This window comes from Myodes glareolus, chromosome 21, assembly GCF_982192425.1.
Source record: "Myodes glareolus chromosome 21, mMyoGla1.1, whole genome shotgun sequence".
In the NCBI taxonomy this organism is placed as follows: Eukaryota; Metazoa; Chordata; class Mammalia; order Rodentia; family Cricetidae; genus Myodes; species Myodes glareolus.
In genome coordinates, this window is record NC_142046.1 from 57,388,518 (window position 1) to 57,414,571 (window position 26,054).

The 26,054-nt window shown below is 47.7% G+C and overlaps 1 protein-coding gene across 2 annotated transcripts in view; it reads right to left on the reverse strand.

The window, feature by feature from the left end:
- Positions 1–3,233: 3,233 nt before the first annotated feature.
- The window catches only part of Ttn (titin), a 272,179-nt gene continuing 249,358 nt past the window's right edge, over positions 3,234–26,054 (reverse strand). For both annotated transcript variants that reach the window (XM_087900088.1, XM_087900089.1), the window contains 25 exons: positions 23,920–25,986; positions 23,510–23,812; positions 23,113–23,418; positions 22,726–23,016; positions 22,342–22,638; positions 21,911–22,216; positions 20,741–21,046; positions 20,374–20,655; positions 19,599–20,192; positions 19,199–19,486; positions 18,800–19,099; positions 18,013–18,315; positions 17,444–17,746; positions 16,760–17,344; positions 16,336–16,641; positions 15,921–16,220; positions 14,742–15,317; positions 14,347–14,652; positions 13,479–14,072; positions 7,668–13,360; positions 7,382–7,538; positions 5,914–6,605; positions 5,670–5,823; positions 4,886–5,188; positions 3,234–4,540 (listed from right to left, as the gene is read on the reverse strand). In XM_087900088.1, coding sequence (XP_087756214.1) covers positions 4,242–4,540; positions 4,886–5,188; positions 5,670–5,823; positions 5,914–6,605; positions 7,382–7,538; positions 7,668–13,360; positions 13,479–14,072; positions 14,347–14,652; positions 14,742–15,317; positions 15,921–16,220; positions 16,336–16,641; positions 16,760–17,344; positions 17,444–17,746; positions 18,013–18,315; positions 18,800–19,099; positions 19,199–19,486; positions 19,599–20,192; positions 20,374–20,655; positions 20,741–21,046; positions 21,911–22,216; positions 22,342–22,638; positions 22,726–23,016; positions 23,113–23,418; positions 23,510–23,812; positions 23,920–25,986 — 15,911 coding nt within the window. In that variant the 3' untranslated portion in view covers positions 3,234–4,241. The remainder of the gene's footprint in view (positions 4,541–4,885; positions 5,189–5,669; positions 5,824–5,913; positions 6,606–7,381; positions 7,539–7,667; positions 13,361–13,478; positions 14,073–14,346; positions 14,653–14,741; positions 15,318–15,920; positions 16,221–16,335; positions 16,642–16,759; positions 17,345–17,443; positions 17,747–18,012; positions 18,316–18,799; positions 19,100–19,198; positions 19,487–19,598; positions 20,193–20,373; positions 20,656–20,740; positions 21,047–21,910; positions 22,217–22,341; positions 22,639–22,725; positions 23,017–23,112; positions 23,419–23,509; positions 23,813–23,919; positions 25,987–26,054) is intronic.

A 26,054-nucleotide genomic window follows, 5' to 3' on the forward strand; every position in this document is an offset into this window, starting at 1 on the left:
TATCTTCCTGGAGCATAGTCTCAAAACATTCTTACTGGGTTTGGTGGCCCTGGGAATGGTCATCTAACTTTTCAGTAGGCCGTTTCTGGTTATCTGCTTCCCTACAGCCTTGTGTCTCTGCTATAACCCATTAGTATTGGACAGAGAAAACCTTTATTTTGAAAGACTCCATCATCAAAATATTTCTATGAAACTGTATATGCCAGTCATTTCTACAGTGACAAGTTGAATTTTGACTCTTCTCCAAAAGATACATTGGATTCTCCACCTCCAGGACTTCTGGATGTGATCTCACTTGAGATAGGGTCTTTGGGGAGAGCGAGTGACGTTAAGGTGGAGCCTAATCTGGCATGGCTGGGGCTCTAAAGGGGAGAAACTGGGAGAGAGGTGTGTATGAGCTGAGAGGCCTGGAGCAGGTTCTCCCCGACAGCTGTCAGGACAAACCTGCACACACGTAATTTTGGATATCTAGTCTCCAGATCTGAGTTTCTTTTGTGCAAGCCACTCACTAGTACAGTTTGCAGCAGCCCCAGCAAAGCGATACGTTTGTCGGTAAGACCTAGGGTAGCTTCCCTCTCCTCCATAGCGGCCCCTACCTGAGCACTGTTGCTAGGACATCTTGGGCACCGTGCTAAGTGCTGCTATAGGAGCTTTACTTGTAACTTGCCTGATATGGCCATCAGCATTGAGGTGCTGTTCCCATCTTATGGATGAGAACGTCAAGGATTGGTGAAGCTCGATAACCAGCCCCAACTTCAGCAAATTATTTAATAGATCCTAAATGTGAGGTTCGCATGCAGGTCACCTCACACATCTTGAATTCAGGCGTGTGATTTCAATATATTCTGCTTAGTGTGTAACCAGGGTGTGGGTTATAAAATAGGAAGAGGTAAAGAATGGGCAGGATGGATGCAGCCAGTAAGGTTTGGGGATTGGATGGGCTGGAATCTGGAAGAGCTATACATACATACATACAATATATAATATATGTATCCCTGGTCTCTGTTGCTCCCTGTCAATGGGAATGGGGAGAGGAAAGCTAAATCGCACATGGAAATGAAGCAATGGCGCTGAGGAACCAAGGACCATTTCTCAAATTATTAACATTGGGAGGCCTGACAGCAGCAATACCAGCCACCTCGGTGAGAGGCACTGATTGCAGAGGAGCTGGGGACAGAGTCCCACCTCTGTCTCCCAGGACAGCCCCCTCTAGGTACTCAGCCAGGAGTTTCCACTGAGGAGAAAAAGGCAGCAGCTCAGGCATTGGCTTCGGTACCCAACTCCTTCTCATGAGAGCTGTGCTGCCCTCCTCTGCCCTCCTCTGCCCTCCCCTGCCCTCCTGCTCTCCCCTCCCCTGCCCTCTCCTGCTCTCCCCTGCCCTTCCCTGCCCTTCCCTCCCCTCCCCTGCCCTCTCCTGCCCTCTCTTGCCCTCTCTTGCCCTCCCCTGCCCTCTTTTGACCTCCCCTGTCCTCCCCTCCCCTCCCCTCCCCTCCCCTGCCTTCCCCTGCCCTAGGCACCCCTAGACCTGGAAGCTGACAGGGCAAGTTCAGTCATCATAAACTGTTGGTGACAAGGAAGCAGGACATTGCCTGCACGACACAGCCCGAGTGATTCACAGGGAATCACTTTTCCCATCCTGCCCTCCTGTGAGTGTGGGGGCACAGTTGCCTGTGGAGGCCAGAGGGTCATCTTAGGTGTCATTTCCTCAGGAGCTGCCACAGTGTTTTTATTTATTTATTTATTTATTTATTTATTTATTTATTTATTTATGGCGGAAGGATCTCTCGTTGGCCCAAGGCACCCCGTCTAGGCTGGGTTGACTGGACTGCAAGCCCCAAGAACTTCCTTGTCCTCCCGTCTCCAACACTGGGATTACAAGTCAATACCGCCATACTTGGCTTTTTGGGGGACACGGGAACAAATTCAGATTTTCATGCTTGTCCACGATCTCTACTGGGTTATCTTTCCAGCCCCCGTCTGTCTCTCATTTTGATGTACAAGCTGTTTTCTAAAGCAAGATGTACAGCTGATGCTGTCGGATCCCCCAGCTTCCCCGGGATATGTGTTGGCATCTCTCTCACGTGCAGCTTCCTATGTGCTGACTGCGGCTGCCCCAGGAAACCGAGTCCCTTGTTCACCCTCTTCTGCCACCTATGGTCCCCTTCCAAGTCCCAATCAATGACTACCGTTGCTGATTGGCTTAAGGGGCACACACAAAGGGGCATCCTTGCTTCCTGGGAGCACCTCTGTGCCATGTGCTCCCTCTGAGGTCAGGTTGGGGTCTCAATGCTGCATTCTTGTATTGCCTGTGAAGTGATCCAAGGACTTAGCTATGAGAATGCTTAGCTCCTATCCAGAGTTTCCAGGCAGGCAGGCACTCCTGTGAGCAGGGCACATCTCCATCAAGGTGAGCAGCTGACAAAGACGTGCTCCAGACTGCTGAAGCAAGAACCAGGCCTCTGCTTTCAGGAACTCCGACTTAAACCAGAATAACTCACTGAATAAGTTAATGAAGACCCAAGGTGGTCTATAGAGAATAAAAATTAAAGTACGTTTGCTTCAGTTTGGGGCACTTAGTTAATATTGATGTCACTTTAGGCAAGCGATCATCTCTGTACGTTTATAATTACTCTAAGCTAATTGAAGTGGGCAGGTATAGGTTTTTATAGAGTACCAAGCATTTATCAGTTTTTAAAAATTTTTATTTTATGGGAATGGTTGCTTTGCCTAAATGTTTGTGTACATGCATGCTTGGTGGCCAAAGAGAGTGTCAGAGCCTCTGGAACTGGAGTTGTAGACTGTTATGAACCATGTGGGTGCTGGGAATTGAACCCCAGTCCTCTGGAAGAACAGCCAGTGTTCTTAGCTGCTGAGCCATCTCTCCCATCCTATCCATTGTTTTTAAAAGGCCAGAAGAACTAACTGTACCACTTCAGGTCTCTAGTCCCAAGATACGTGATTTGCTCTGTAGCTGTCAATTTGGTTTCCAACAAACTGTTTTTCTTGGTAGTTTTAGAAGACAAGCTTTCATCGATGAATTTATTCTGAGAACTTTCTAGGCTCTAAAAAGGTAAGTGTTGAATCCATCCAGCATAGCAGTTTAAACGTTTGCCTTGAGTAAGGTTTGAATGTCGGCTAGTTGGAACTTACAGTGCCTTCTCCTGTCTGATAATCCACACGCTATGTGGAAGCTACAATCCCCTCGCCAGCACTGCACAAAAAACCACCACACATTTTGAGGTGCAGATAGCTTGCTTTATTTTTTCCTTTATATCTCAAGGAGGTCCAACATTGATAACTACCAATTATACCGGCATGAAAAGGACTACATCAAATTGATAATTTGTTTGTGGGCAGTTTGTAGTCATGTTGTTTTAACGACAGCTTCATTTGTTGTTATTTATTATTTTCTTGTTGTTATATTTTGCTGTGGCTCGTTGCTTAGTTGCCCAGTTTCAGGTGTGATTTAAATTTAGAACTACCACACGAGGCATTAGCTGCACCTGGGACCTCCAGGAGTTGGCACTGCCCTGGCATAGGAATACTTGAATAGCCTGGTGAAACGAGGGGATGGCCAGGAGATGGTACTTTTTCCAGGCTACCCAGGCAGTCCTTCTGTCAGAGACAGTGCGAAGTGAGCGAGCAAAGTGTTGGCCGTTACACTTTGCTCTGGTAATACTCGTCATGATAATTTTAAGTATGACATCATCAGGGAAAATGTAAGACGTTAAAGTGTTGCTTACAGGAGGGTAGATGCAAACATCACCAATGCCTTACATTTCTGATTCAACAGGTATCAGTGCGCATGTTGGGGACATGCACAGCATCCTCTTTTAGGTGGACAGGACATCTTCAGTGGGGAATTTCTCAACCCACTGAGGCATACTTAGACTTCAACAGTATGTTGAGGCACAGAGATTGATTAAGTATTGGCAGGGTATTCGTTCCATAATCCATTGGAAACTTTCTCCTACCAATAGTTAGTTTCATAAGTTACAGTGTAAAATGTCATATAATAAATGGTACAAAACTTTATCACCGTGAATCCGGCTGTATACAGTATGTACAGTCATTAGCAAATATTCTCAGGTATGAAAGGATCGAAATGCCTATTTTTGGAAATGTGACTCATTTAGGTGAATACAAAACTACTCAAAAATATTTACAGGTCAGAAAGATTAGTCCATGTGAATCGTTTGTGAAAGATTGTGCGTGTGGGGTATTAGAGCCCCCCGGCCCTCTTACATAGAGCGGATATTAATATTCACAGTAGCAGAGTCAGATCCGAATTCATTCCCTAAGCTCAGGGTATAAAGTCCGCCGTCTTGTTTCTGTACGTCCATGATGATCAGGGTTGTCAGGTCTTCTGTGTTTTCAATGTGGAATCTTCCTTGCTGTTCTTGGTTCTGGATGGTCCTGCCACCACAGGACCATGTTATTTCTGGAGTAGGCTCCCCAGTAAAAGCGCAGGCTACTGTTAGCACTTTGCCTTCATCGATGCTGATATCAGATGGGAGAGCTTCAATCTTAGGTGGAATTCCTTGATGGGACAGCAACAGAAATGTTTTAGGATGAGAGAGACAAGAAACCCTATTCACTTGCTACCGAGTTTTATGCACGAAAACTGTGGTTCTCAACCTGTGGGTCGCAACCCCACTGGCAATCTCCAAAATTATTTACATTACGATTCATAACAGCAGCAAAGTTATAGTTTTGAAGTAGCGACGAGAATAATTTTCTGGTTGGGGGTTACCACGTGAAGGACTGTATTAGAGGGGGGGCAGCGTTGGGAAGGTTGGGACCCGCTGCAGTAAAGCTATATACTGGGCCGCTATATACTGGGCCGTGTAGCTTGGCTCCCTCCACCAGGAATTTCATTGCTCACCTCTTCCGCCTGCTCTCAGCATCCTACTGGTTGAGCTTTCCAGATGTGTCATGCTAGATTTCCCCATAAAACTGCTGGAACTCATTTCTACAAGGGACTCTTGCATGGAGGACATGCTTTGGGCAGACATGCTTGCAAACTTCATTTCCGTCATGCTGCTAGCGCTGCTGCTGCTGAAGCTGCTGAAAGACGCCTCCTGCTTGGAGGCGGACATTTGGACGGACTGAGACGAGAAGCTTCCTTGCAAGCTCGTGTCGCCACTTGTTCTCAACACCACCTCTCGGGATGGTTCTTCAACTAGAGCTGTGGAGCATAGCAGATACACAGAGGACAACAAAGACATCTGGTTACTTGGTGACGTCTGACGCCAGCTTAACGGGACTGAAAACTTAACACACGTGGAAACACAGTCCAAACAGTTCGCTGTTGAAGCATAGGCAAATACATACATACATACATTTGTCAAGAGCTAGCCACGAGAAATGATCCTTAAATGTCTAACATTACATGCAGGGGCTAGAAACCACTAGGAGAAAACTGATTAGCCATATATGAGGTAATTAACACATGACAGAATGGAAAGTTTTACAGGGCTATGGTAGCTTTGCTTCCCAACATTTAACTTACCCAAATTCCTGTTTAGAGAGTTGAATTATGAGGATTACTTCACACCAGATGCCTGACTCTCCTACACATGGACTTTACAGGTCTTTGAGAACTCTCTGTGCTTGAAACACAAGCAACCCTCACCTCACCCCTCTGAGGTCCTAGCAGATGTACTTACGAAGGACTGTCAGGGAAGCTGTGGCTGAACACTGGCCACGGAAATTTTTGGCCTTAATTGTGTACTTTCCGCTGTCGCTTACAGATGCATTTCGGATTTCAAGAGTGTACACATTTCTGGAGCGACTCACGCTGACATTTGAAGAAATGGAAAGCTAAAAGAGTAGGGGAAAGGCATTAAAGTCTTTACCTGAAGACGTGATATCTTAAATTTCTTTCAATATATATTCATAACTTAAACTTACAGGCAGGTTGTTTTTAAACCACTCAATTTCAGGGGACGGCTCCCCGCTGACCTCGCAAGAGAAAAGAACGTTTTGCCCTTCGTTCACATTTTGAGATCTGGGCTGTGAGATGAAGGCCGGAGCATCAGAGAGTTCTTTGCTCAAGGTCAAGTCGTACTGGCACTTGACGACTCCCTGACTGGTTCTGCCTATGCAGGTGAGGATTCCTTCATCTCTCTGACCGGCTTGCTTGATGGTGAGGGTTTGGTCACTGCCAGATACTCCGTATCTGTATTCCTCTGAGTTAGTAAGCTCAACGCCATTCAGCACCCACTTCACATCGGTGGCACCAGCAATGTTGGCTCGCAGAGTCACTCTCTGGCCGTCGGTTATGCTCATCTGAGTAGACAGTGCTTTGATCTCGGCGTGAGTTTTGACTTCTTCTGATGCCTGCGAGGTTTTGGTGACTTCTTCGTGGACGATGGATTTCTCTAGGGAGGCTGCCTCTGATCTCTTGACCTCCTCAGAAATCAGAACTTTGGATGCCTCCTCCTTGACAGCCAACTTCTCATGAGATTTTACCTCTGACATCTTGATTTCTTCAGAAGCTAGGGCTTTTTGAGAAATTTCCTCTTGGATGCTCGCTTTCTTCTGAGATGCAACTTCAGAGGTCTTCGGAGTAGACACTTTCTGTGCCTCAGTATCTTCTACAGCTAAAAAAATGAAACCGCTGTAAATAGACGTAACTGGAAAATGACCTCCCTCTCTACGTTTGTAGATTCTACTGTGATGTGAAGTCAGAAGCAAATGTTAGCTTCTGTGTGTGACTGTAGGAAATGGTCACATGTAACTTTTGAGATTGGTGCCATGGTTCCTTGAACTAGACTAAGCTGAGGATGATTTTTATGACTGGAGGGGGCACATCTGGAACAGGGGAGGCAGAGGTGTAGATGTGTGGACTTTGGAGGTTTTGAGCAACTGAAAAGCTATCTTATAAAAGATTGAGATGCCCTGATTTTAACTGGGATGTGAGTGTAGCTTATTCCCCAACTTTGTGCTCCTTGGAAAATGGCAAGCATCAAAGTTTAGAGAAAAGCTAACATTTTATATATTCACTTAATTTTACTTTTCTTAATTTTTTGAGGCAGGGCCTCATGTAGATGAGACTGACTTCAGAGTCATTGTATAACTGAGGCTGACCTTGAACTCCTTACCCACCTGCCCTAACCCAGAGTCGTGTTTATAGGCCAGAGGTACCAGACTTGCCTGATTTTATTCTTAAATATCCCCGAGGGCAGAGTAAGATCTGTGGAATCTCACAGAGCACCACAGTAATCAGGCCTTTTATGCTGATGCAGGGGCGTACATTAACTGTAAATCTGTGTTTCTAGATTTGAAGGGTTTTTTTAGACTGGTGTGTGCTGTGTGTTAGATACTGCTTTAGTGGTGTTCTCTAGGACACGTTAGTTCAGAACGAAACTCCACCCACCTTTTATTGTTAACTTGCAGCTGGAGGTCACAGATCCGGCAGAATTTGTAACTGTGCAGGCATAAAGTCCGCCATCAGAAGCCTCAGTCTTGAGGATTTCTAAGGTGAATCCTTCTTTGTCTTTGGAGAGTTTGTATTTGCCGCCTTGTGTGAGAGCCTGTGGAAAGCAAGTGATTGGGGTTTTAGAGATGGCTCACCCTGGAACTTTCTTTAGGAGCTGGGGATGAGTGGGGAAGACATGAGATTTTTCTAGAAAACAGTTAAGGGACATTTTAGAACTGGTTACCTTTCCATCCTTTGTCCAGGTGACAGTTGGCTGGGGCTCTCCAGTAACTCTGACTGTAAATTTCGCAGCACTGTCTGAAGAAATGGTTATATCCTGCAACCCAGTAACAATTACTGGCTTTGAGGAAATTGATTCAGGAGCTTTTGGTTCCTGTTTCTTGGCTTCTGCTGACTCCGCAGTTTTCTGAGCTGGTTTCTTGGCTTCTGTTGACTCAGCAGTTTTCTGGGCCGACTTCTTGGCTTCCGCTGACTCCGTAGTTTTCTGAGTGGATTTCTTAGTTTCCAATACGCTTGACACCTGCTCATGGATGCTCTTGAAAGATTGTCCAGTAAACTGGAAGCTGGTTTTGGAAGTTCCTCCTTCACCAGTGACCTCACAGACATACTCTCCGCAATCAGACTCGCTAAGGTGATGAATTTTGAGTTCGTAGGTACCGTCTGCTGAGTAATGAAACTGGAAATGCCCATTTTCCTTGAGTTTCTTGCCGTCCTTATACCAGGTGACCTCTTTTGCACACAGTGCGCTACTTTCAACAGCGCAGGTCAGCTTTGCCACGTCTTTAGACGCCTCTGCTTTCAGAGACTGAGTTATCTTGGGTGGCGCCGAGACTGGGAGCTGTTGAGCCTTCTCTGCCGGTGTCGGCTTTGTCTCGGTGGGTGACACAGCTTTCGGGGGAGAAGTCACTGGCTCTGGAGATTTCACTCTCTTGGGAGACTTCACTGTTTCTGGGGACTTCACGCGAGGCTCGGGGGACTTGACTCTGGGTGGTGACGTCACGGTCTTTTCCGGAACTCTGGCCTTTTGCACGGTCAGCGTGAACTGGGCTTCCTGCTTCCCATCACTGTTTTCGACCACCACGCTGTAGCTGCCCTCGTCGGAAGCCTGCACTGAAGTGATCTCAAAGGTCGATTTGTACTTGGTGGTGGTCACTTGGTGGCGCGAAGAGGTACTTACCGCTTGGCCTCCACGCAGCCAGGTCACGGTTGGTACCGGTTCCCCATCTGTATCGCAAGAAAACCTTGCAGGCTCGCCTTCGTAGACAGTTATGGACCGCGGTTTCGTTAAGATCCTTGCTGCCAGTGTCGTCTTCATCTTTCTCACCGTGGATTTTTCTTCCAGTGACTTTTGCTCCGACGTGGCGCTTTTCATTTCTGCAGCGGCGTAGTGCTCATAGGACGACAGGCTTTCCCTTGTCTCCGTCATTTGTGACTTCACTTCCCTGACTGAAGAGGCCGCTTCCATCTCTGATGTCCTCTTAAACGACGAAACCGCATAGGCCTCTGTTTTTGTCAGTTCGGGGAAGACTGACTTGGGGACCTCCTCATCTCTGCGTCGGGATGCATAGGTGGTGTAATCGCCCCCCGTGACGTCCAGGGTTGCATAGTCGGATGCTTCACCTTTGTAGTTGGTGCACACGGCACGGTAGGTGCCACTGTCCTCGGTTTGGCAGTCCAGAATCTCCAAGGTCAGGACCCCACTTGTGTTGGTGTAATGAATCTTACTGCTCTCTTGGAGTTCGACGCCATTGTGGTACCATCTGACCTCAGCAGTTGGCTTAGACTGAACATTTAAGATGAAGCGCGTATTTTGGCCACACGGCACCCTATGGGAGCGCATCCGCAGGGTGATTCGAGGGGCATGATCCAGGGTGAAAGGCTGCTGACTCAAAACTTCGTACTTCCTTTCTGATGTCTTCTGCGTCTTCAAGGCGGCTTTCATGGACTCGTACCTAGAGAAGATGTCAAACCTTGCAGACCTCTCGAATCTGGAGAGGGACCGCTCACTAGACACAGGGCTGGGGGAGCGCGGGCGGGTCCTCTCTGGCGTGGGAGATCTTCTTTCTGTCTCATCTTCGTAGCCCTCGGCAGGCTGTGGATGGGATCGGATCAGCTCGGACACCGGTCTCATTAACTCAATGTAAGTTGGAGACAGGGAGCGTCGACGCCTGAGTAGTCTGGACACAGATGAAGACGATTCTCTTTGAGCCCGTCTTGAGAGTTCATATTCCTCTTCAATTTCTGTTATCTCTGTCACTTGTCTCTGTCGCTTTGATTTCTTTTTAGACTTTTCTTCCTTGGACAGGTAATCAAGCTCACTTTTGTATTCTGAGAGGCGCTGGGTGGTTGTCACGGGCCGCAGCAGCTCCTCTTCCTCCTTCTCAGCCATGATCCTCTGCCGTAGCTTCGGCTGCCTGTATGAGGCCTGGGCATGCCGTTCCCGCAGCTCTGCATAACTGGTGCTGGTTTCCTCCTTTGTCGGGATGTGGTAGGTCGAGTACCTGAAGTCTCTTCTCCTGTCCTCCACTTTGACATGAGCTGGGGGAGACGAATACCGCAGGCTAGAGAGCTCAAAGCGCGGAGGGCTTCGACTGGGGGGTGAAGCCGAGAAGCCCAGCTCCAGCTCCTCCTCGAGACGCAGCCTCTCTTCCTCTGTTCTTTTCATTGCCAGGTAGTCATCAATGGGGAGGAGTAGTTCCTCATCCGACATGTCACCCAGAGAGCGTCTCCTGCGTCTGTGGTAGTAAACATCATAACCAGGAGAAGGAGTACGTCGGCGGGCTGGCCTCACCATTTCCAGATCATCTTGGGATAGTTTGGGGATCCGCCATTTGGGTCGGTATTGATCTGTAATTCGGGGAAGAGGCGTCACGTAGAACTGCTCCCATCTTGAAAGGCGAATGCGCTTGGGTCTTTTCTGGACAACCCTGTCAAGTTTCCCGGGCATTTCGTATTGATCCCGGACCTTCTTATACCACTTCATGTCAGACATAGGCACGAACTGCTTGATGCGTTGGTCTTCTTCTACTGTGGCTTGTTTGTGCCTGCGGGGCTCTGGGACTTCATAAGGCATGCGGAATTTTCTCTCCTCCTTCTTTTCCTCCGTCTGAAGTCGGTATTCTCCCTTGACTGTCTTGGTGCTCACAGCCGGTTTGTAAAGAATGGCGGCTTCTCTCAGAGCCTCTTGGGCTACTGGAGTCAGCGGCACGGTTTCCGTTCCAGAAAGAATCTCCGCCATCCTCAGTGTTTTGTCGATCTGTTTTTGGACGTGGCGCTCGCGTTCCTCCTTACTCTGGAATTCTTGCTTGACGTATCGCAACCGCTCCACTTGGAGGTGAGCCTGGCAGCTGGTGGATCCAGCGGTGTTTGTGGCCGTGACTCTGTAATACCCCGTGTCTTCCGGCAAAGTGTCCCTGATGTGCAAGGCATAGTAATCTAAGCCTTCATGGACGATTTCAATGTGGGGTCCGAGGGACAGTGGCTGACCGTCCTTCTCCCATTTTAAGGTTGGGGCGGGTATGCCCGACACTCTTATCTCAAAGCAGACGCTTTGGCCCTCCTGGCATTCGGCATTTGCCAGGAGCCGCTTGAACATGGGCCTGAGGGTGGTGTCTGTCGGAGGCGGGTGTAGAGTGACCGTCAGCTTCGCTTTGCAGCTGTCTTCGCCATATTTGTTCCTGGCCACCACAGTGTATTCGGCGTCGTCCTCTGTGGTTACGTTGTTGATTGTGAGCTGATAGAGACCCTTGTCAGACTCAAACGTGTATTTCTTTTCATCCTCACCTGGCTTGATTTTCTGACCTGATTTATACCACGTCACACGAGGTTCTGGGTGGACAGTTATAGTTACTCCAAACCGGACGCTCTCACCCACGTAGGCCGTCTTGTTATAGAGAGGCAGGGTAAATTCTGGTGGCCGTTCCAGGAGCCGCATGGCGTCCGTCCTGCGCTTGACTTTCTTGGTCCTTCGGCAGTAATAGTCATACACTTCCCTCACGCCTTTAACGAACAGCTCGGCATAGGAGCTGTCTTCACCGTAGTCGTTGGCCACTTTGCATCTGTAGGTCCCGTCGTCGAATTTGGTGATGTCTTTGACGTACATGGTGGCCACTCCGTCTTCATAGGTAATTTCATATTTCTCGCTGTGTTCCAGCTGCCTCACGCCAAAGTACCACGTCACCTGGGTGGACTGGTCATAGTTTTCGATTTTGCATATGTATTTGACATATCCCCCTTCCTCGCCAACGGCATGCATTATCTGCCCAGAGATGGGACCGATCTCGATGGAAGCCACTTTGACTTTAGCCACGCTCACTCCCCTCTGGGACCGAATTGCCCCACCACAGGAGATGCGGGCCGCCGACACAACCATATTGAGGTCCTTCTTTATCAGGGTGTGGTAGTAGCGCCGGTGTTTCAGTGTTCTGATGACTTTAGTACTGACTCTGTCTATCCTTTGCTTCAGCCATGGGTGCTGCAATGCCTCCGACGCAGTCATGCGAGATTTTCTCTCTTTCACCAACAGCCGGTCGACAAAATCCATGGCTTCCAGGCTAACGTCTTTGAATGCTTCTTCATCAAAAGTATACTCGGCATTCATGATGTTCTCAATCATCTGTTGGTTGGTTTCGGCCAAAAATGGGTTGATTCCGCTCAGCAGCACATACACCAGCGTACCCAGGGACCACATGTCTGTGGCCGTGCTGACAACGTCATGCTGGTGGACTTCAGGGGCATAGTATTCAGGGGCTGTGAACAGGAGCCGGAAGTTGTCTCCTGGCTTCAGCTGGCGCGCTTGACCAAATTCTATTAGTTTGATGGTGGAGTTCTTTCTTGTCTGATAAATGATATTTTCTGGTCGAATGTCAAAGTTGCCAATATTCTGGCTGTGCAAGAACTCCAGAGCTTCGCAGACTTGGCGAACGTAGCTTACGATTTCTCTTTCATTCAGTTCGAAGGCGCTTGTATTGATGCGTTCAAATATGTCGAGTCCTGATATAAATTCGAAGATCATAACCAATTCTTCCATGCTTTCAAATGACTCGTGGAGGTATAAGATGTTTCTGTGTCTAGCAATGTTTAGAATGGAAATCTCTTTCTTGACCAAAACCTGATCAGTCCCTTTGACTTTAACAAACTTGGCCATGAATGTCTTCTTCGAGGATGTTTCAACACAGCGGTGGACAATTCCGAACTCACCACGTCCAAGGTCTTCAGCGATCATGTATTTCTCATAGAGTTCCTTAGTTTTAGAGTGCGATGCTTTCGTCATGGTCACCTCCCTGGCTTCATCCACCTCTTCATCATAATTCATGGCTCTGGCTTTGTCTTCCTTGGTAACGGTTGGTTCTGAGGGCTCCGAAGGCTTGCTCAGGCCAAACTTATTTTCAGCTATCACTCGGAACTGATAACTCGTTTTTCCAAATAAGTTGATCACAGTGTAACGTGTTTCCCGGGCCTGCCCCACGCGGAGCCACCTCTCTGCAGTAGTGGCGCATTTTTCAACAATGTAGTTGGTAACCTTGCTACCCCCGTCAGAAGCTGGCTCCGTCCAAGTTAAGTTGACAGAATCTCGCGAGACATCACTCACTTTGACGCCTCTGGGAGGGTCAGGGACGTCAGCCACATCTAGTTCAACTGTCTTTTGATCGATTCCAAACCTGTTTTTAGCGCAGACGACGTAGAAGCCAGCATCTTTTCTCTCCACTCCATTGGGGAAGACAAGGGAGGTGAAGGATCTCGTGACAATCACTTGGTAGTGGCCATTATTATCAATGAGGTCTTGTCCTTTCTGCCAGGTGATCACGGGATCTGGTTTGCCGCTGAAGGGAATCTTGATGCTGATCATGTCCCCTCGGAGAGCATGGACTGCACCCATGCCTTCAAGGGTTTTGGGCAGGTGTATCTTGGCCGGAACTAAATCAAGGCAAAAGAACAAAGAACATGATTTAGCAAGACTTAATAGTACTCTGCCCCACACACCTTAACAGTAGCTTGTCTAACACCAAACTAGTGTCCATGAGTTTGTTTTTACCTTCCACTTCCAAGGAGGCGGTGCCAGACACGGATCCCCCTTGGTTGGTGGCTCTGACTTGGTAAACTGTGGCGTCGTCGTCTGTGACACTTGCAATGATGAGCTGGTGGTAACCACCCTTAAACTCCTGAATTCTATACTTGAGTCCGTCGGCAATGATTTCTTTGCCTTGTCTGTACCATTTCACAATGGGCTTTGGATGACCGGTCACCTTGCAGACCAAAGTGGCATTGCTCTGATAGCGGACATTCAGGTTTCTCAGCTCCTCCTTGAAGTGCGGAGCTTGAATCGGGACGTCGGATTTCGGAGTGACCGGCTCCGAAATCTCGCTCCATTCGCTCTCTCCGCCCAGGTTTTCACATTTGACACGGAACTCGTACTCAAGACCTTCAATAAGGTTTTGCACGGAGAAGACGGTTTCTCGGATTTCTTCCGTGGTCACCGCAATCCACTTGTTTTGCTTCTTCTCACGCTTCTCAAGGTAGTAGTTCCTGATCTTTGCACCTCCATCGCTCGCGGGTGGCTTCCAGGCCACAACACAAGAATCTTTGGTGACAGCAGTGATGGTTGGTCTACCAGGAACACTCGGCTTTTCTGTTAAAAAATAGAATGATTTGTCAGGTTTAAAATAGCTTTATTGTTTTAAATCCCATTTTAAATCATTACTCTAATGTTCTGTGCAGCTGCAAAGAGGGGAAAAGGATACGCACATCCCCTGTAAGATAGAGAAACATCCAATTACAGTGAAAGAACAGTATACTTTATTTGGGTCTTCAGTTTCCTCTCCAGCTTTACTTCTGCTTGATGATTTAATGGGGACAAACTTTTACCACCCAGCTAGAAGAGCTAGAAGCCGGGTCGTGCTTACCAAATGGACTCTTGATGATCACAATGGAGGCCACCTCTAGTGGCTCACTGATGCCAAAGGTGTTCTGAGCTGAGACCCGGAAATAATAGCCGGCGTTTTCTGTGAGGTTCACGATTCGACAGGTTGTCACGGAGATGGCTGAAGACACCAATTGCCATTCAGCCCCTTCCTTGGCCTCACACTTCTCCACCACGTAATTGGTGATCCAGGAACCGCCGTCATCGGCAGGCGGCTTCCAGCTGATGACCACAGAATTCTTCAGGAGGGCCTCGATCACGATGGGTCCTGTAGGTTTGTCTGGTTTATCTGTTGAGAGAAGGTACATTGGAGTTGGTCTCACAGTGTGCTTCTTAATACGTTTGGCAAGAATGTTATCAAAAGCAAACGCTAAGTACCTTGTATTTCCACATCCAGGGTGGCGTCAACTGTCCCAAAGGCATTGCTGAGCTGAACCTTGTATTTTCCAGCGTGGGTCTTACGCTGGACATTCTTCATGACCAGATGGGTATAGTGCTCCGTGTTTTCTATTGTAATGTTTTCTGAGTTCTGCAGAAGTTTCTGGCCATGGAACCAAGTCATGGCAGGTACTGGGCGACCAATGTACATAACGTGGAGCCGAAGTGTAGAGCCCACAGCCCCGTAATACTTCTCTTTCAGTGGGTATCCAGGGTGGAACTGCGGGGCTGCTTGGAGCAGCAGCTTACTGCTGGTTTCTACTTCCCCGACTTCATTTGTAGCCACGCATGTGTAGACGCCTTCGTCTTCTTGTTCTTCCGTCATTACTGTCAGAGTATGCGTGCGCCCATCTGATGACATTTTGTACTTGCGGCTTTGGATGAGCTCTTTACCAAACCGGAACCATTTAATGTCCGGGAGGGGCCTTCCCACTATCTGGCATGAGAGTTGAGCAGCTTCGCCTAATTTGGTGGTCACGTCAGCCATTTCTTTGCGTACTCCCGGGGCTTCTCCAGCTGCACATGATGAAAGACGATGTAAAATACATCATTACTACTGAATCTGTGCACATCAGCCACGGATTATCCTATCGATTAACACTGTAATAGATGCTATGATGTACATCAAAGATTTCTATAAGTTAGTTTTCTAGGATAAGGTGGAAAGTGGGGATTCAGTGAGCACATCATCCTACTGTATCATATTGGCACTTTTTAAATACTGGTTGGGAGGGCATTAAGGATGTATCACAAGGCTTGGAAGGAAGAAGAATTCTCAGGACAAGCTGACAGTTTTCTTGCCCTTATTTAGGTTCAGTGATATGATGCATGCTTGTTAACCTTCCAGATCTTGCTAAGAGGTAACAACACCAAAAAGCTGATTGCGTCAGAGGGAGAAACTGTTGCACAAATATGCCTGGTTCGTCCTCCCTAACATCTCCTGCTGGCATTTTGTAGCCAGGATGGCTTCTGGTCAGATTGATCAGCTATTCCATATGTACTCCTCAAAGGGCTCGATTTAACTCCATTCTCCAATAAAGTTTGTCAGTTTAGCTGGGAATAGACGAAGAGTTAGTTTCACCAGGTTCTGTTTCTAACAGAGCATGGTAGGCTACTTACATGTTAGCTTAGTCTTTACAGACATAGCTGTTCTCCGGGGTCGGCTGAGCCCAGTCTCATTCTCGGCGAAGACTCTGAACTCATATTCAGTAGCCTCTAGTAAACCCCCAATGGTGAACTGCCTGTCCTTGATTCGCTCCTTGTTACTCTTCTTCCAGGCACTGTCCCCGGACTGTCTGTATTCAACCCAGTAGCCAAGGATTTCTTTGCCACCGTCACATTCAGGTTTCTCCCACTGGAGAGTGACGCTGTCTTTGGATATCGAAAGAATCTCAAGTTCTCCTGGTTGACTCGGCTTGTCTGAAGAAGATAATTGAGAAAAGAATTAGATTTACTGGCAGGAAAAAAAAAAAGCAGGGACAAAAACTGTCTTGCTTCTTTGGTTTTTCTTCCCCTTTGGAAACACTTTACTCACCAAAGGGATCTTTACAAACAACTGGTTCAGAAGCAGGGCTAGTCTCACTAAGGCCAACATCGTTCTGTGCGATGATACGGAACTGATACTCAGCGTCAGGAACGAGGCCGGTGACCGTGTACATGGTGGTGGTGATCTGGGTTTTGTTGTGTCTCACCCACTTGTCAGTGGATGTCTCCTTGCGTTCAATGTAGTAGCCTGTGACTCGAGAGCCACCGTCATCTTTAGGCCGAGACCAGGACAGGCTAACGGAACTTTTGGTCACATCAAGTACTTCAGGAGGATTGCTTGGTGGTTCTGGTGGATCTGTAAGTACAAGTGAGAAGTAGACACAGCTCAGAGTACAATCTTGTGAACTGCTAGCTTTAAGAAATGGATGCCCACAAACCAGCTTTTATAACTTGGTGGTTGAAAGATCACTTACTCAGTGGTGTTTTGGGTATGACTGGCTCTTCGGATTTCAGGGGTTTGCTTATGCCAAACTGGTTTTCTGCCGAGACACGGAAATGGTATTCCACATTCTCTTTGAGGCCTTTTACCACCAGAGATGTGCCTCGGACTCTGGAGTCAATGGTATACCAGGCAGCCTTAGGTACCTCCCTTCTCTCAAGGATGTAGCCCAGGATGTCAGCGCCACCGTCATCAGCAGGAGGTCTCCAGCTGACCCTTACAGAGCGAGCTTGTATGTCATCATATTCCAGTGGCCCTTCTGGGGTGTTGGGGCTGCCTATCACTTTGACCTTGATATACACGGTCTTCTTGCCGCATTTGTTTTCCAGAACCAAGTCATATGTTCCAGAATCATCTCTGTCTGCTTCTTTGATCACAAGCTCAGTGTGTGTTTCAGATGTTGCAATCATGGCGCGCTTGCTAATATCTTGACCTTCCTTGGTCCATTTACATATTGGGAATGGTTTTCCTTTGATTGGTATGGTAAGTCTGATGACTCCACCTTGTCGAACAAAGACACCTTCCTGGTATCTTTCATCAAGTTCATAGTCAGGGTATTCTGAGGAAAAATGAAGGATGACAATTTAATTTTTTTAATGAGGAGTAGGAACAAGTTATAAGGCATTTACAGCAGCAAGTAAACACTCAAGTATCTTACCAAGCATCTCTGTGACTTTGACCGTTCCTGGTACCTCAGCAGGTTCCCCAGGTCCTCCAGCGTTACAAGCTAGGACACGGAATCTATATTCGGCGCCCTGAGGTAGGTGTGTTAGGGTGTATTCCCGAATCTTGGTTGGGGTGGTGTTACATTTGGTCCATTCGCGTTGATCGACTTTTTGCATTTCAATCAAGTATCCCGTGACTTTAGATCCACCTTCATCTTCTGGAACACTCCAGGCCAGGGAGACTGATGTCCTTGTTGTATCTGTAACTCTGGGATTTTGTGGCTTTCCTGGTGGAGCTGGGAAGAGCAAGGACAAGAAGTATACCTGTTAGAGTTGCTGCAAGCTGACAGATTGACTGTGTCGTCTAACAAATACAATGTGTGGTTGAAATACAGACTGCTAGCAATTTTGTTTTCCACATTTTTTTTGTATTCTATATTCTGTAGCTTTGTTGTAGTGGTAATTCCAAATCTGTTTTCCTCAGAACTCACAGAACTCTATACTTCAGAAGGTTGAGTTCCACCACATAAAAATTGTATCTCTTTATACAAAATATATTTACCGATTGGATCCATGGCAACGATGGGTTTGGAAGGACGACTTGGCTTGCCAGTCCCTCTTGCATTAATAGCTGTGATACGGTGCTCATACTCTAAGCCTTCAATTAGGCCAGTGGAGCGGTACCGTGTCATGGTCACCGGTACTTTATTGACACGGACCCATCGATCAGCCCTCACTTCTTTACGCTCCACGATATAGCCGGTCACTTGGGAGCCACCGTCATCCTCAGGTGGATACCAAGTAAGTGTCATGCCATCACGGGAGACGTCAAATATCTGTAATGTTTCTGGAGGTCCAGGAATACCTGTAGCAAGACAGGAAAACATAAAATATGACATCGTGAACAAAGAAATCCTGTTTATGTGTGTTATAGTCTTAGCTGGCATTTTAGGCGGTGTGAAAGACAAATGACCATCTTCCCAGTGCCTTCACTTCTGTGGGCTTTTCCCCCATTTTTGCTGCATCTTATTTTCTTCAATCTTATAACTATTCAGCATACATTTTATGCTTTCTCCTGTTTATCTGTAATCCCTCCCTTGCATGTGTTTTCTCTTCCTCTCTTTTTTTCTCAGACTCCTTTTTTCTTTTCAATTTCTTCAACCAAGTAAAGAAGTAGTAAAGAAGTTCTGGGGAAAAAAAAAATCTACCGCTATTGAAAGCTGCCAAGCAAGGCTGTCCAGACGCCTTAGGAAAACCCAGAGGCCAATTTTATAAGCTGTTTCTCTTCACATATGGACTAAATTCAGAGTCAGATACAGGGAAAGTGCTGGAAGAGTCCATGAACTTACTGATGCTGCTTCGGCATTCTATGACCTCCGACTGCAGGTAAGAGCCAATCCCGAAGCGGTTTGTTGCAGCCACCCGGAACACGTATTCATTGCCTTCAGTGAGTCTGGTGAACTTAAATGTTGGTCTTGTCACTGACTCAGAAACTGGCAGCCACCCTGGACGATGGGCATCACGCTGCTCCACCACGTAGCCACTGAGTGGGGCACCCCCATCCAATTCAGGCGGTTCCCAGGATATGGTCACTGATGTGGCATCGACTTCATCAATCTTGATGGGCCCAGTCGGTGGACCAGGCTTGTCTGTGAAAGACAAAGAAATCGGGAGAGGAATGCTTACTTCAAGTCAACATGGTGGCTAGCCATGAACAACTGAATTGTGACTCTGTTGCTCATACTTACCAAGAATGATAACTTTGATGGTCTCTGAGGTGGTTCCAGTAACGTTCTTCAGTTCGAGCGTATACTCTCCAGTATCTCTGATAGTTGTTTCACGGATGGTTAATTTGGTGACTTTAGTGTGGGTTTCGACTGTGACACGCTCTGATTCTCTCAGTTTTGAGCCAGCAAAGAACCAAGAAGCCGTAGGAGGTGGGCGGCCAGCAATAGGTATCACCAGCTCAACGGGTCTGCCGGCTGGCACGTGGATGGTCTTCTGAGGCATCGTGGAAAGATCGATTGTTGGCAACACTGTGAGGGAGAAATTAGGCATGTATTTTTACATACGATTTCTGAAGATGAAGCGTCTCCACTCCTCAGTGTTTTCATTTATTTTACTATTATGTGGGCATTCGGTACCTACCTCTGAGGTCTTGTACAGTCACAGCTGTGACGATCTCCCTTGGTTCTGACACACCTTTCTGATTCTGTGCCCTCACTCTAAACAAGTATTGTTCGCCTTCGTTTAAGGAAATGACAGTGTGCTCCAAGACCGTGGGTTTCAAAGTAACCACTTTCATCCACCTCTCTGTCCCAGCTTTGCAGGCCTCGAGCACATATCCAGTGAGTCGGCTTCCGCCATCGTAGAGTGGTTTCTCCCAGGCCAGGGTGACGGTGGATTTGGTGACATCGACCACTTCTAGTTTTGTGGGCACCAAGGGTACTTCTGAGATCAGCACGGCGTCTGATGTCTCACAAGGCTCTCCAATGCCATAGATGTTTTCTGGAAGCACTCTGAAGTAGTACATGGTCCCTTCTACGAGGCCGGAGATTCGGTAAAGAGTCTTGCTGCACTTAGTGGTTACTGTTTTGAATGCTCTCATGGCCGCTTCTCGCTTCTCGATGATGTAATTGTTGACAGGAGCACCGCCATCAATTGTAGGGATTTCCCAAGTGATGGTCACAGAGTCTCTGGAAACTTCCTTAACGCTCACTGAAGGACAGGGACCAGGAGTATCTAAAATAACAAACAGATTAGAAGGAAAGAGTCAATTCATAGTTACTCTTCATTGCTTGATTGATACTTTTTTGTTGTAGGAAAATATAATCAATGTAGGTATCCTCTAGTGAGGCGATCAACAGAATGCCAAAGTATACTGCTTTGTGGTCTCTACTCACAGCTCAGCTCAACTACTTACCATAGACTTTCACAAGGATGGTTGCTGATTTCTTGCCAGATTGGTTTTCAGCTTCAATTGTATACTTTCCAGCGTCGTACCGATTCACTTTGTCCACAATGAGCAAAGAGTAGCTCTCCGTGTTGTCAATGATGGCCCGGTTTGCAAGGTCAATGCCTTTCTTGCTCCACGTGATGACGGGAGATGGTCTTCCCGATACAGACACCATCAGGCGCAGTGAGGTTCCAGCCCTGAGAGTCACAGTCTTCTTCAGATCATCCGCAAGCTCCAGATCTGGTATTTCTGGGAAGTCAATACCAAAATGTAATTAATTCGCGGCCAGACAGGATGAGCAGGCAATTCCTGCCCAAGCGTCTACGTTTTGTACCTAGTCTTTCCACGGGCTCGATTTCGGCAATGGCCTCACTGTACTCGCTCACGCCCTTCACGTTCACAGCAGCAACCCGGAAGGAGTATTTCTGGCCTGTCTTAAGGTCTGGCACAGTGAATTCGTTGTTCCTGATTGTGGCGTTTGTATGCACTCGGCACCATTGATCAGTGTCTTTCTCTTGCATTTCCAGGATGTATCCTATGATGTCAGCACCACCATCATACATGGGCTTGGTCCATGCCAAACTAATACTACGCTTGGTGGTATCTACAACTCTTGGAGCGGAAGGTGGTCCAGGAGTATCTGAAATTTAAAAGGGAGATAAAGGCATTGCACAAACAAGGACGATTTTGAAATTACAGTTGTGTTTTGAAGATTCACACAGGTGTTCAAGGATTATCAAGCCCCTTTTTGTAACAAAGTTTTAATTTTTGAGTGCTCTAGGACAACCCTTAAGCTGCATTATCACTAATTATTTCAAGACTTAGATTACTCTGGCAGTACATCTATTTCTTTCTTTCACTTTGGCTGACAATGGTGGTATATTCTCTCTTAACTCAGCTCCTTTTTTTAGCTTATTCCCCCGGGTTTTCTTCAGTTGCTCTTCTTTCCCAGGGTTAACATCACGTGTCCCCCTATATTTCTAATGAATGCAGGGATCTGGTCCTGTCTTTTCCCGCTTCAGTCCCAGGGACCAACTCCTTTGAGCTCTTGGGCTCACACACTGTAAAAGCCTGTGTGTTATTTTTGAAGCCCATACAATAATTACTTTTGTTAGTAACATCATAGAAAGGACTTTATGCTCCCCTAAGCCTCTTCTCTAAAGGGACTTTGCTATTTCCCTTCTCAGTGCTTATCAGCAGAACTTACTTTTTCGCTCTCCTCTGAGACTTACAATATACCTCTTTCATATTGGTACTAGAACAATCCGTTGCTTTTGATAAACCAGACAAATACTGCAACAGTGTGCAGCAAGGCTAACTGCTGCCACTAATATAAATAACAGTTAAAATGGTATATATCTATCTCAAGATCGCAGTAGTAAGAAAATCTATACTAGGTATATGTTTTTCATACATTCTGAGGTTCCCAGAGATACGACATTGGAAGATATTTGCCGTCCGGTTTTGGTTGGCACTGGGTTAACGGTCTGCGTCTCACACTCACATGATGGCTCTCTGCAGCAGATGAAGTTGGAGGCTTCACTGGGTTCGCTGTTGCCAGCAGCGTTCACTGCCGTCACCCGGAACTGATAATCACAACCTTCCATCAGGCTGGTCACCTTCAGCCTGGTGTCATACACCACGTAGTCTTTGTTGACACGTGTCCAGCGCAAGCTCTTCTTCTCACGCTTGTCTACCAGGTAGTTGCTGATCTCATTGCCACCGTCAGATTCGGGTTTTGTCCACTGAATAATGATGTGCTCCTTGCCAGCCCCCACCTCTTCGGGTATGCCAGGCTGGGATGGAATCGCTGTTTGGATTTAATGCAAATAAGGATGGTCAGAACTGTGCACAATCACTGTGGGCATGACTACCCTTCTTCATCGATCCATTAACATTTTTATCACCAAAGCGGTTTAAGAAGTTAATACTCACTGAAAGAATTTCTGGCCACAATTGGCTCCGATTCCACGGGCACACCCAGGCCGTATTTGTTCACCGCCCTCACGCGGAACGTGTATTCGTTGTTCTTGATGAGTCTGGTGACCACGTAGGATAGAGTCAGGCACTCCCCTTCAACTATCACCCAGTTGAGCCTGCTGGTCTCGCGTCTCTCTACAATGTAGTGGGTTATTTCTGCTCCTCCATCTTCCTGAGGCAGGCTCCAGGCTAACGTGCACTTCTCCTCGGTGACTCTGCTGACCGTGAGTTTGCCACACGGGCCAGGGGAATCTGAAACAGGCAGGGTCACAGGTCATGATGAACAGCGACCTTCAAAGATCTGTAACGTCAAAAAAGAAGTACATCTGGTTTACGTACCGAGAACTTTGACCATGACGGACACAGACTTGGTGCCGCTGGCATTCTTCACCGTCAGCGTGTATTTTCCACTGTCGCTTCTGTCGCAATATTTGATGACAGCCGTTGCCCGCTTGCCCGTGTACTGTAGAGACACCTTTTCACAGAGATCTAGTTCCTTGTCTCCTTTGGTCCAGATGATTTTGGGTTCGGGTTTGCCACCGACGGCAGCATCCAGAACAAGATCTGAACCTGCTCTGATGGTCACCAGCTCACCTTGTAACCTGGCATCTAATTCAGCTTTGGGTGGAGCTGTTAATAGACAAAACAGATAGGATTGAACATCTGACAGCTCAGAGATCCACTTGTGTGTCATAAGATCAAAGGGAAACGTGGACTGTTTCTTACCATATTCATCTCGGCAAGTGACGGGGCCCGTAGATTCAGAGCCCTTGCTGATCACACCTGCTGCGTTCTTGGCCAAGACACGGAATTCATAAGTGTCCCCTTCACTGAGAGCGGTCACCGTGAAGAAGTTATCAGAGACGATGGTATAGTTACACTTCAGCCAGCGACCATCTCCGACTTCACTGACTGGCTTCCGTTCTACGATGTAGCCCACAACCTTGCTGCCTCCATCGTACACCGGGGCCGACCAAATTAGAGACACTGTTGACCTGGTGACATCCGTTACTTCTGGTCTACCCGGGGGATCTAGAAGGGATACGAAATCAGGTTAAGAAAATACAGCTGAGTTCTAATACCAGGTGTAGTAACAAACACTCCTTTAGCACTGTCTACGCACCAACTGGGTTCTGAGCCATGATGGGCCTCGAGGCTTCGCTGGCCTTGCTGACACCCGCTGCATTGAGTGCATATGTTCTGAACTGATACTCCAGCCCTTCTACCAAGCCCGTCACTTTGTAGTTACACTCTAAGCATGGCACTTTGTTTTCTTTCACCCAGAGGATGGTGTTACGCTCTTTCTTCTCAACCCAGTAGCCAACGATTTTACTGCCACCATCGTGGTAGGGTTCTTCCCAGCGGATTGACATGGCGTTGGCAGACACATAGTAGACTTCAGGTCTGGTGGGAGCACTTGGTGGAACTAAGTAAAGACAGGAATAGGTAAGAACAGGGTTTTGTAAAATTTCAGTGGGAATACTTAAAAATATTTTGAACAGACTATGAAATTCGGTCTTTTGTTTTCCTTACCGAATGGATGTTCAGCAACGATTGGCGCCGATTCCAGAGGCTTGCTGACCCCAAATCTGTTCTCTGAACTGACACGGAAGCAGTATTCTTTGTATTTTGTGAGGTGAGTGACTTTAATCTGAGTGCGCTTCACGCTGGAGTTGATAAGCTGCCAGGCTGTGGTACCTGACTCGCGCTTTTCAACTATGTAGTTAGTGATGTCGGTGCCTCCGTCATCTTTGGGTTCGGTCCATGATAGTACACAGGATTCAGCAGAGACAGATGAGACCTCAATGGGACCAGTTACTGGCCCCGGCCTCCCAATAACCACAACCGTGATGGTAAATGTTTTAACTCCAGCGGTGTTTTCTAGGGTCAGGAAGTACCTGCCAGAGTCGCCCCTCATGCTGTCCTTTACTGTCAGGGTGGTCCTGTCTTTTGTGGTCGTGATGCTCATTCGGTCTGTCTCCTTGAGTCTCATTTCTTCGAGTTTCCATGTTACTTTGGGGGCGGGCCGCCCACTGATGGGCACGTCGATGGTAAATGTGCTTCCAGCCTTGCAGGTGATGAGCTGATTGGTGATGCCGGTGAGATCGGCAGTGGGCTCAATCTGAGGCTCCTTAATGATGATGGACGAGAAGGCTTCCCTGGGTTCACTGTAGCCGGCGTCGTTCTTGGCTTTCACCCGGAATTCATATTCGGTGTTCTCAACGAGGCGCTCTACTGTGAAAGTCAGCTGTTTGGTGTGGCCAGCTTCAACCCAGAAGTCGGATCCCTTTTGCCTCATCTCAAGCAGGTAGCTAGTGATCCGACTGCCTCCGTCATGGTCAGGTTTAAGCCAGGCCAAGACTGCAGACGATTTGCTAGTGTCCACCACGTCGAGTCTCCTGGGCGGAGCAGGCTGTTCTGTGGCGACAATTGGTTCTGGCATTTCGTAGGGTTCACCGACGCCATACTCGTTCTCAGCGGAAACACGGAAATAGTACGGAACACCTTCTGTCAGGTCGCTGACCTTGAGGATCTGGCGAGTGCATTTTTCACTGACGACCTGCCAGCTGCGGCGACTGGCTTCTCGTTTCTCCACCACGTAGTGATGGATGCGGGCGCCACCGTCAAGGAGAGGGGCATCCCACATGAGTGTGGCAGATCCCCGGGTCACATCTTTGAAGGAAATCGGACCCGGTGGTCCTGGAGAGTCGAGCACCTTCACAGTGAACGTTATTGACTTTCTACCACTGTTGTTTTCCACGGTGAGCGTGTATTTCCCTGCGTCGTTTCTGTTGCAGTTTTCCACAGTGAGGGTGCTGAAGGAGTCTGTTGTGTGGATATCCGCCCGAATGCTCAGGTTCGAGTCGGGCTTGCTCCACACCGCTGTAGGAGTCGGTCTCCCCTGGTAGGCAATGAAGAGGCGAATGCTGGCGCCCGCTCTGACAATATGAGTCTGCTTGAAGTTGGCGTCAATGTCTAACTCAGGAGCCGATAACCGGTCAACGGCTTTTATGGTACCGGTCACCTCGCAACTGTCTCCTTTCCCAGCACCGTTGATAGCACTGACCCGGAATTTGTATTCTTCGCCGGCCTCTAGATCAGTGACTGTGTATCTTGTTTTCACGCAGGGCTCTGTGTTTACTTTCTGCCAGTCCCCTAAGTCAGCCTTGCACATCTCTATTAGGTACCCGATTATTTCCATCCCACCGTCAAAGACCGGCTTGGCCCATTCTAAGCTCACGGTTGTCTTTGATGTGTCTGTCACTTTGACCACTGCCGGGGCACTTGGTGGGTTAACAGGCTCTCGGCATTTGATCAGCCTTGAGATTCCACTTGCTGGCCCGACGCCGGCCGCATTCTCAGCCATGACATGGAATTCGTACTCGTTGCCTTCCACCAGGCCAGTGACCTTGAATCTTGTCTCAGAGATGGGTCGTTTGCTGATGACTTTTACCCATCTCGTGCTTTTCTTTTCTCGTCTTTCTAGGATGTAGTGTTGAATCTCATTGCCGCCATCTGATTCTGGCCTTGTCCAAGTCAGCGTGATGCTATTGCCTGTTACATTGCTAGGTTCGGGAATTCCAGGGGCATCCGGAACAGCTATAAAAGGGGGAAATCAGTTAGATTCATTTGCTTAGAAAGTTCATCTTATATCATGACACCATTTA